Raw genomic sequence first — 12,085 nt, forward strand, 5'->3', positions numbered from 1 at the left:
AAGTTTGTAAATATCGATTAGTCATATGCCTAATTCATAACTCCGTATAACATTCACATATCAATAGCAAGGACAAATGGTTTTTCGCTTATATAGATAGACATACGGGAAAGAGTTATCAATATAACAAACCAGTTTCCATCGGAGCAATCATTTTCAGTAACGATGGTAACGGATAAACTGATACTTCGCACAATAAACTAAGCTCACTTACTCACTAGACTCACTATATATATATATATATATATATATATATATATATATATATATATATATATATATATATATATATATACATATCGTTGTTAGGTTAGAAATAAAAATCATGATGCTGATAACAAATTATATATCAAATTTCGACGAGAATAATACAGCTTAGAGGGAAAATACAGCTCGTTTAATATCCAATTCCAGAGGAACCGAACAGTTCAAATCTGCCGAACAATTAAAATCTGCTTGCAGGTGATTGTGGAGCCTATGAAACAGGTCAAAGAATGTTTCAATGTCAGATAGAATTTGTAATAGCTCGTGTTTTTACGTTTTGCATAAGTTCATCTTTAATTGACCCCTACAACCGTTACATTCAGTTACCTAATTGCCCTTCATGGATACCATTGTCTATTGTTAAATCTTTTCCTAGAGGTTCTACCGCTGTGGTCAAGAGATCATTGCGGACGACTATAGTCGATTCATATAATGAACTTCCAACAAATATTCATGAACACAATAGGACACATGCCTTCATAACCTCTAACCAGTCTTGCTATTTCACATTCACCCATTCTGCAAATACTGAGTAAGGCGAAGACACACGTCTCAAAAGTTACTGCAATTCCATTGTTTTAAAAAACAAAAATGATATTTTAATATCCCTAATATAGCAGAACTTCCCAAGAGCTTACTACAGTCAACTCCTTACGGGGCACCGGTATGACTATTGGTATATAGTAACTATAGTAAGGACCAATGGCGGAGCGTCCATACAGTCCGAGGGGCGAATGCCCCCACCCCCCCCCCCCTGACGGACTCAAATGGACTGCTGGCGCCCATTTCAGCTTTTTACCACTTTTTACTTATTCGTGATTATTGACTTTTTATTGCGCTCTTAAATATACCTATTGACATTGTCACATATTGTTAGCGTAATTTTCTGACAAAATAGCGATGACACCTATTTATTCTTCGTTTAGCTGCAAATTAGCAAGGCCCGGAAAGGGTCATTTCCGGCGATCTAGGGATTATCTTTACTCAAAAAATTTCTGTACGCTCCGCGCCAACCTGTGGTGGCGCTCCGCTTAGATAGTGTCGAAAGCACCCCTACAAACCATTCTCGCCCCCCTGACCAATACCCCTAGCTCCGCCACTGCTAGGGACGGCATTCCCCTCATTCAACCCACTAAACAATTAATCCACTAACATATGGTTCCATTCACGTTGGCAAAAAAAAGAACAGTTTTTATGCTACATTAATATACTTGTTAACATATTTCATATAACCATTATTTTTTCCCCAATTCTGTTATTAAGACAGCATCAATACATATAATCTATATACATAGAGCGACGTGTCACGACGTATACATTACAGATGATAGTTCGGCGTGAGCAGGTGGCATGCCTAGTCCGTACAAAACAGTTCAGGTATATTATTAAACGGCAGTTGATACTTCGAGTTGCGAGCGACTACCAGCCTCTTTTCACGAACTTCTTTTTGTTCATGGATGAGACACTTTCTTCAGGATCATTTTGGAAAGAAAACGACTGTTTCAACAACAACAAAAACGAGAACTTTATCTACTCTACAACGATGTGTGTTTGATTCGACGTTAATTTTTTCTTGATTGCTTAACTAAATAGTGAAACATGTTTGAAAGAGTAGCATTTTATTTTGATCAAGTGACCGTATCGTGTCAAAACACCGTCAGCAGCACCTGAAAGTGCAATCTTTTATGTACTCGGTAAAACATTTCTAGGTAAAGAGATTTGATTTAATAAGCTGTTACAGTTTGTCTAGACATTGACTTTTCAAGAAGAAAAAGAAGATGAGATATTCAGGAAACATAGTAAGGATATTCACCCTTCAATAAATTGCTCATCAATTCTCAGATTATGTTCTTAACAAAATCGAGACTCCCGAACAATGGTGACTGTACGGAGTAATGCCTTTTTTTTCACATCGCTGTCTTTTACTACTGAACGCCTGGATCTTTCACTGATTTCTTGAATTGGAATTGATAAATATGGATGATAACGTCTTCCACAACAGTTGTGGTAACACTGCTGCAGAAAACGGCGAAGAAGGAACAGCGAATATCCCTTTAGCTGCAGTAATGACGTTGATGTTTCTACTGGCATTCACCAGTAATGTCCTCTTAATGTTTATCATCTTAAAAAATCCAAAACTTCGGACAGTGCCGAATAAGTTAGTATTGAACTTATCTGTCTGCGGATTATTTACAGTGCTTGTGAATGGTCCTTTCATTATTAGTACCTTGATCAAGGGTGACTGGATATTCGGCTGTAGTCTCTGCTATCTGAATGGCTTCACCACAACTGTTTATGGGTTCGCTGCCATCATAACCTTAGCTACCATATCCGTCAGTAGATATCAATTGGTGAGACTACCGAACCAGCGGAAGCAGGTTTGGATCACAGCTGAGAGATTGCCATACGTTATCACAGGTAATTTTCGATAAGTTACAAACATTTTTTTAATTTGTCAATATACCTTACCATGTACAAAGCCCATCTGCATAATAGCAGCACTAGAAACACCACAATGACAAGTAAAGCAACTACCACCGAGCACTGGTACAAAACAATGGCACCACACTAGCACGAGCACTAGCGCCCAGCACCAACACTAGAAAGCACACCACCCATCACCATTACTAACTACCAGCGCTGGCCCATAGCAGCACCCGGTAACGCAGCACTAGCGCCCAACATCAGCTCTAGCACCCATCACCAACTACCAGCACTAGCACCAACACTAGTACAAGCAGCACGCCCTAGCACCCAACATTAACACACAACCCCACCAAAGCCCTTGCACCATGACCACAGTCACCCCAGTCATCAGCACCAGTTCTCAACCCCAGTAGAAGTGACAATAACACTTACCATCACATATGGCTATATCTTAATTGACCTTTACCACCTGATCACCTGACCATCACATGACTACCCAGGGCCTTATTACAGAATACCAGAAGACCACTGAAATCATTCCATGGTGTTCATACCCATTGTCATTACATTGATAACATTCATTGCTGGTGCCAGTACCATGCATAGTCACAACCCATTATTTTCCTTGATCATTAATTATTAACTAAGCAGTTTCCTTATTGACCTTCGAATCATCCTACAAACATAACCCTTATGACCTCTTATATACCACCAATTATTACCTTACTTTCACATAAGCAAGGTAGCATACGCATATTAAATACCCCCATTGACTTACAAACTAATTTATAAAAGTAATGTGGTCTCTAAATCTAGATAGAAGTTCTCACTAGCTATAGGCTACCCATCACTGGATAGCGGCAAGTTGGCCATTCATGACACCATCAATTTTCCGTATCATGACCTGTTTTTTTTTTTTTTTTTTTTTTTTTTTTTTGCTATCAGAGCCTGAAATTTTCGTCACTTCTAAACAAACCTCTTTACGCAATAATAAGAAAATTCGTACGCTGCTCCTGTTTGGCCTAAAGTAGTCTACAATTGCCTCAATTTGATCCAATTTTTGCACCTCATGTACTTCGTTTCATACTCGTCAACATCCAAGCCGCAAAAATACCCAGATCCACATTGATAACATTTCAAAAAAGATGTTCTCCTGTATGCTGCTTATTGGCACATTTCCTGCGGATTGATATTAGACTCTAATAGGAATATGTCACCCCAAGTGATGCATAAAACTTCAGTATAACCAGGGAGTTGTCATGGAACAACACCCTGGTATTGGTATAACCTACATGTAACAGTGAGATCAATGACACATGTTTGCAAAAAAAAGTTATCAAACCACATTTAACTATATATGTATATATGTAACATGTATAGACTGATATGTAACAACCGTAACAAACAGTTGGCCCCCGGCAGAGATTAGCAGATAAAAGGGATTTATGATATGTACAAATAGGTAATCTCTTAAATTCACTATTTCATATATAGTAAAGAGAAACACTACAGCAATCTTTGCTCTCTAATCAGGTAGTGGAGCCTGACAGATGTAAATATATCGTAATGTGTATAACATAATTGATGTCTTATACTTTGACAGTCTGCATATCTCTTTCGAGATCCTGCTTTAGGATAAAGTGATGATTTCGACTTGGTTAGCATTCATGATTGATCTCTAGAGTAATACAACATACGTCATTAAAACAGGACTAACAATGACAATCAGTATTCCTGGTTGCTTATAGGGTGTCCGCATTTCAACTGGGGAGGAAAGGCTGTCCGCATTTCAACCGGGAGGCCAGGGTGTCCTCATTTCAACCGGGAGGCCTGAGTTGGCGGTTTCCATATATGTATATATATATATATATATATATATATATATATATATATATATATATATATATATATATATATATATATATATATATATAAATATATATATAAATATATATATATATATATATATACATATATAAATATATATATATATATGTATATATATATATATGTATATATATATATATATATATATATATATATATATATATATATATATATATATATATATATATATATATATATATGGAAACCGCCAACCTATATAAATATATGTATAATGTGGTTGGTTTGAGTCTATCTTGGCGCAGAGTGCTCTATGTCCGATGTATGTATGTATCTGTGTGTGTATGTCCAGGGAGTTGTTATGGAACAACTCCCTGGTATGTCGCACCTTCATAAACTGTTAATAAATTTTCCGACATGCGATCAACTTTTTGCATTGCGCCTCACTTCTTGCGGACCGTTGATCTATAAATGAGCGAAAACATACTTCAACTCAATATCCAATCCGAAATATAATTTAACTCTGTTAAATTCTCTCTCTTCTCTAACAGGGACTTGGCTATTTTCGTGTCTTCTCGCCGCACCTCCATTGTTCGGATGGTCCCAATATGAGTATGTCTCCAGCAGAGCCATATGTACCTTGAAGTGGTCCACTGACCCTTACTACACTTTCTTCATCTTCCTGTTCGGAGTGACACTTCCCTTCCTTGTTATTGTTTTTTCTTACTTCAAAATCTTCCTCACTGTCCGGACCAGCTTCCGAAACTTAAAATCTCACCAGAGCGGCCATCTTAGAACTGTAAAATCCAATAAGATGTAAGTATTTTTTATTATTATTTTTTTTGTATTATTATTATTATTATTATTTTTATAATTGTTGTGTCCCTGAGACTTAAATCAACAAATTGAATAGTTGAAAGTAACCGAGTACATAAACATGATTATAATTTTGATCCATCTCTTATTTTCTTCTTTAACTTTCTTGTATCGTAAATTCAATAATTGGGGCGCCTAAATATTTATAAAAACAAATATATGATCGCTAGTTACCTTATTCAATTTTTGTCACCGAGAAATTTGTTTAGATGAATGAAATATTAGCTTTAATCCGTTGTTCATACAATTCTGCTATACACCCGCTTCCCCTCCAACTCTATCCCCCCATCCACCCCCTCCCTTCCCTACCACCATGCTCCATATTATCTCTTTTCCTGTCGCAGATCTCATATATCCTTCTTATATCATTCTACATGCGGCTGCTTGCGATATAAATACATACGACATTATCCAGCATCCATTAACGTTATATGCAATCAACACAGCCTATCTGTCAGTCGGTTGTAATATATGTATATTCGTTAGTCTCAAAATATTCCCTTTTTTTCAAAAGCAAGATATCAACAAGTCAAAACCATAAAATAAAACCCTTTAGGCAGATGTAACCATAAGGATGTCGAACATATTTGTTATTTAATAAAACTGTACTGAGATCCACCAAAGATAGTGATTTCTTAAGATAATACTTGCAAGAAAAACTGAAAAAGATAAAGGATATGGATTTTATTTGTATAACTTAATATTCCTAGTACCGTATATATATTTTTTTAATTGGAAATTCTCGAGTGTGCTTTAAAACTTCATGCCAAGGATCAACAACCAAAACCCAGTCCCAGTAGTGTATTGAAACTAAACCAAAGTTGATAGTTATCGATGACTAGCGGGAGGTTACTTGAGAGTATTCCGTCTGTTTCTTCATCAGTCTAAATCACCCTAACTTAGCATTTTGCTTCTTAATCATTATCAATGGTTACAAAAAATGTTAGTTTGCGTGAGAATAGACAGTTTGTTATAGTTTCATAGCGTGATACCTTTAGAGATCGGGTGGGGGGGGGGGGTAGGGTGGATGACGAAAGTGGTTTGATTAAATCAGGGGAAAAAATCAGCAGACATTCTTTGAAACCGTATAAGAAGCTCAGATAACATCATGCTAGTCATCATCGTGCATGAAAATATATTTAAAAGCTTTCTTGTTTACCTTGAAATTTCAAGATTATGTCACCTTGCGAGCGGAAATTTAGAAGGGAAAATACCTGCGAAACTGTAAACAGAATAGACTCTCAGTACACATGTGAGGTACAAATTACTAAACCAGATTGCTAAAAACATGTCCCACATCATGTGACTAATTTAATTCTTGACGAAATATCTTAACTCATTAATGAATTAATTATTATAACCGACGTACTGTCAACTGGTCAAGACAAACAGTCGCATTGAGAGCAATTTATTCTCCCAAGCTGGTCCCATTTTTTAAGTCTTCCAAAACAAATTCGTAAATATTACGGAAATTATTATTATAATCCCATGATTTCCGAGCCCCCAAATTAACACAGGGCCATAGCTTTCTAACCCTGGATCCAAATAACTACGGTATGTAGCAGGTTATGCTGTGTTCGAATTGGCAACACATACAAGTCATTATGCCACATATATGGCTGGCCGATTGTGCATTAAATACAAACAAGTTTGTGTTGTTTTAGTCAATAATCGAACTGCATGGGCCTAACAAACGGCAGGATTTGCTATAAATGGTTCAGATTTGGAGGACACGATAGAATAAATCTATACTGTAGGAAATCATTGGTGACTTTCTTATCTCGCAAATTAAACGTCTTCATTTTGTATTAACCGATCGCTTTCTTGCAAACATCTAATATCACAAGCCTAACCACTAAGTAAGATCAATAACAGCATAGCCTGAGTTTGTTCTTATTATTCAGTTTGTCAGAAATCCACTTATATAGTTTACAACAAAGTGATAAATGTCAGCTATTAGAAGTCATAATCACCCTATCAGTTCCTACCATTTTAACTCAACTTAACGTTAAAACAAACCAAAATACGTACCGTTAGCAACACGAATGTAAATAGATGCTGAAAATAAATTAGAAGATTTACGATAAATTACTGATAAAGTTGTCATTAATAAAATACGGCAAAAATGGCAAGAGAAAAAGTCCCGACAAAACGGTGGATTTAAGTCACATCGGGCGTCCAAAGTCTATACCAGCTGAAGTGATAGGTTATTCCATTAGAAAAACAGAACGTGACCATTATTCCCGTGAATAGTTATATTTATGTTATATTACTTTTATTCAATTAAGTATGTAGCAATGTTGCGAGAGAGAAAATTAATACAAACGTTTATTTGTATATGGACTGTTGGTCCATGTGTGTTCCAACTGTTTGATTCTGATCTGGTATTAACAGTCATCTGTGCAAGCTTAAAAATAGTTTATATTCCAATTGTGCTTTAAAAAATCTTACAAACAATATTTTGTGTCAAAAGTGAGCAGAAAACTTTCTTTCCACAGCTGCGTCATAATTATGTTGCATTTGTCCAGCAAAATACTACCAGGAAGGATTTGAATAGACATAAACCTATATGGTTAAAATCATGACAAAATGTAACAGTCGATTAAATTTGTGGGACACAAAATTTGCTACATCAGATATAGCGGTTAATAACTCGCAAATTAATAAAGAGCAGTCAAGAGGTTGTAAACAATACAGAGATCTCTCAGTTTGATTTAAAAGAGTCCAATTTAAGCCAATTACATCATACTTGGATGGGATGATGCAAAATTATAATCCAACATGAAATTATTGGATAATCGGAGAATCCATGAACTGGTAGACGTTTGGAAATTGAGTAAAATTTTAAAAAATAAAAAAATTTAACTAACCGCAATCTATTCCATTGTTCACGTTAGCATGTCGCATGTCTATAAATCTTTATAGGCTATCTATGAAACACATGTCAACAAACCAGTGAAAACATATATTCTACAGAATCGACCGATAATGGGAACTTTCTGGAAGCTACATAAAACATCGATTAGTGGGTAAATATAGTGTGTAGCGATATAGTCTAGCCTCAATGCTTGTGACACTTAAAGTAGACACAAAGCCAACCTTAATGTTTAACATATATATATGACAACGATCTTTGTCAAGAACAGCTCCCCAATGAGTTAGGGATATCCTGCTCCGCTTAGGAGATATCCTATCATTTAAAAGTCTTGTGTGAGAGCTATCATGTTGTAAATATGTGATGTAATAGTGTTTCCCAGGGGTAAATGGCAACAGTGACGTAGTTGAATCTATTGTCTTCGTTACATGTAAGAGCTTCAATATTTTAGTTTCAGCATTTACAAAACCCAACTCCCATTACAGGAAACAAGCATTGTAATAAATCAAGAAAAACATAATCAACATGAAGCCCATGTATATATTGCTTGATGATATCATATTTAGATTTGGTTAAGTCTTCTGTCGTGTGCGTAAAGGGACATTAATAACCTGTGATATCTTACCGATGGAGTCAGATTTCTTAGCTACTTACAGAATTTATTCCTGAAGATTATATCTATGAAACCTAGGGCATTGGTCATGGTAGGAGATTGTATCTCCTCTAACAAATAGAATAACCACATCCCCTGTGTGTGTATTGGTGCAAATGGATAGATGATTGCGGGACGTTGACACGAGTTAGTTCACTGTTCCAAGTACACGTGTGTCGTACACATATAAATTAAACTTTACGCAGGCACGTGTTGTATACCGTGACGAGCAGTATAGTGCATGAAGTGGCGCCTCATCTGCCTTAACTGTTATGCTAATCTTTGCAGAATAAGTCAACAACTTAAATTATTCTAATAAGCCTTAGGAAATCGGTTAAAATTTGGAAAACATACTGAACGCAAAAACATCGTTTTCAGTCAAAAAACAAATCCATAAATGTGCAACGGTAAAAGCGTCCGGGAAGGTTTTTGTTTAATCTTGTAACCGAACAGTTGCAATAAAACGAAATAGTATTTACTCTGCAAGTTTACGCTATATACTTAAAATACCTTTTTTTAGATGATGAGTAGATCCCCCCCCCCCCCCCACGATTTTTGTCAATTCTAATCAGCTCACAATATTAAACGCGGCCAGTGAGGGGTACATGTAATTTGGAAATCAATTTCCTCGGAGTAATACTTGTATACTTTGCTATAATTAATTTTGATTATGTGGTGAAACGGTACGACCAAGTTTGAATCACCAAAGATAAGAAGCTACAATCGTTAAAGAACTGATTGCGAGGCAAGGTAATCGGTATTTAGCCGGTTATTTAAAAATCGGTGTGCGGCTTTACGGTATACCGGATCTGCGTACTATAGATAGACAATGTATGCGACTGATATAAAAGCCTATGAACATATCACTAGGTTATATAATCATGAATTACCGGTTGAAATCCGTCACATATAGAAATATCAAGACAGAGAAGAAACAGTATAAGAGGACAATATTTATGTTTGCGTATGTAGGATTTAACGTTGCGATTTTACGGTGTGAGGCATTTCAAATGTAATTTCTTTTATCCGAGATATTATGACCTCCGTCGACGTAACACTTTATATCTCTCTACCTTCCTCTATATACTCCACAGACATTATATTTTAACAAACCTTTCTATATTTTCTTTTCTCGTTGTTATAGATTTCACGAGATGTCAACAAATCCTGCGCAGTTTGCTCTAGCTCAGTATTTGTCGCAGTACAGTTCGGCAGAAGAAATCAACGAAGCTCAACCACCAGATGCAAAGAAAAAGGTTTGGTTAAAGAAGAGAAATAAAGTTCGTCCAAATGACAATGTGACCCTTGGCCTCGCAACGAGTGACGTCACTGGTAGGATGAAGAACGTTGGGAGTGAATTTCATGGCCTACGAGACAGTGGTGACATAACCGACGGCTCGATGGAAAGTGAGTCAGATCAAAATGTAATTAGAACCAGAATTAACGTTATGGATAGAAATAGATTACTACTCTTACAGCTTGAACAAAGTATGAAACAACCACGAAACAGATTAAAGCCTTTAGAGGTCAACAAATCAACAAAACAAGACCGTGAAAACGAGAAATCGTGTCCTAATCAGCCAGCATCTCGAATAGGTGTCAAAGTGAAAAAGAACAGAACAAGCAAAACAAGAGTTGATAACAAGAAATCACAGCGAGAAATTTCTAGAACAGAAAAAGGAAAAGACAATGACCATTTTCATGAAGAACGTAGTAAAAACATTGTAATTAAACAAAGTGGCAAAAAAGAAGAGAAGAACGGTGTTGTCTCTGATAGGACGTTTAATTATCGTAATGTTAAACCGGTTACGAAGAAGCCACCGATTGCAAAATTTCAACATTTGAAAGAGGGAGAAGATAGAAGCGACGTTTCGAATCTTAGTTCAGCAAAGAGTACCGATCTTTCCTCAAACAATAAATCTCTTTTACCATCGGAGAAAGACGAGAGTCAAAACCGCGATATCTGCACCATCTCAGGAGATCACATGACCACGGTTTTACCGAAATCTACTTCTGCGCCGAAAAAGGTTTGCTCGGGTAGTTTTGGGAGATCTAGTCAACGTGGTCTGACGTCATCCTCTAGTATTAAAGACGAACTGAAGATCAGCTGCATGCTGTTGGTGATTCTAACCTCTTTCGTGATGTGTTGGGCACCGATCGCTATCGTCAATCTTGTCGAAACTATCACAGATGAATCGGTCGCTCCTGGCATGAATACATTTTCAGTGTTCATGATGTTTTTCAGCAGTTTGATCAACCCAGTGACATATGGCCTTCTAAATAGAAAATTTCGAAAGGAATTTTCTAACGTTTTCTGCCTTCATTGCCCTTCGGAAACGCCTTCAAGTCACGGCGTTACCGAGGAGAGAGCTAAACGTGTTTTTACATTGTAAACTAATCCACATCATACCAACATTTACATGTCTCAAACTGTACCCACCGAAAGACTGTTTTTGTAACATACTTGTATCATTCCTATATAGTTTACAAACTACTATTTTTATTTTTTAACTCCGGCATAGCAGTAAGGCTATGTGCAGTAACGTACAATATTATATGAACAATGGTCTTTGTGGGCTATACGTTATATATACGTTATGTATACGTATATATATATATATATATATATATATATATATGCATATATATTTATATATATATATATATATATACATATATACATATATATATATATATATATATATATATATATATCGTTGCGTACAAACAGTTCAATCATACTATTTCAACCATTTGTAGCTCCCTCTTTTCCTGCAATTCTCTTTGTTCTTCTCTCTTTTTTAATATTATCATCATTGATTGTATTAAGTTAATCCATCATTCAGAACGGCTGGTCTGTCACTTTTAACATGCAGGCCACTGCATCAGTCCGCTGAAGCTAATTACAATTAACTGAAAAGTATATGGCGATTCCTTGCAAAATAGATTACAATGCTTTTCTTTGTTTCTGTTTCAAGTACAAATAATGTGCTTGATCTGATTGTTGATTTCATTTTAGGGAACATTTTTATTTCGTGAATTTTTTTTAACTATAGTATTATAGAATGATTGGACTCTAATATACAGAACGTAGCACACAGGAAAACCAATTTCCACTAAATATGCTAATATTTCAACACAAAACT

At 36.0% G+C, this 12,085-nt stretch overlaps 1 protein-coding gene across 1 annotated transcript; it reads left to right on the forward strand.

The window, feature by feature from the left end:
• The first annotated feature begins 1,633 nt into the window (after window positions 1–1,633).
• On the forward strand, window positions 1,634–11,548 carry LOC139966244 (uncharacterized). The gene is made up of 3 exons (XM_071969083.1): window positions 1,634–2,682; window positions 5,088–5,352; window positions 10,084–11,548. Exons 1-3 carry the CDS (start codon window positions 2,241–2,243, stop codon window positions 11,330–11,332), a joined length of 1,956 nt encoding a protein of 651 aa, XP_071825184.1. The 5' UTR covers window positions 1,634–2,240; the 3' UTR covers window positions 11,333–11,548.
• The last annotated feature ends 537 nt before the right edge of the window (window positions 11,549–12,085 follow it).

The sequence above is a fragment of the Apostichopus japonicus genome, chromosome 4 (genome assembly GCF_037975245.1).
Source record: "Apostichopus japonicus isolate 1M-3 chromosome 4, ASM3797524v1, whole genome shotgun sequence".
Classification (NCBI taxonomy): Eukaryota; Metazoa; Echinodermata; class Holothuroidea; order Aspidochirotida; family Stichopodidae; genus Apostichopus; species Apostichopus japonicus.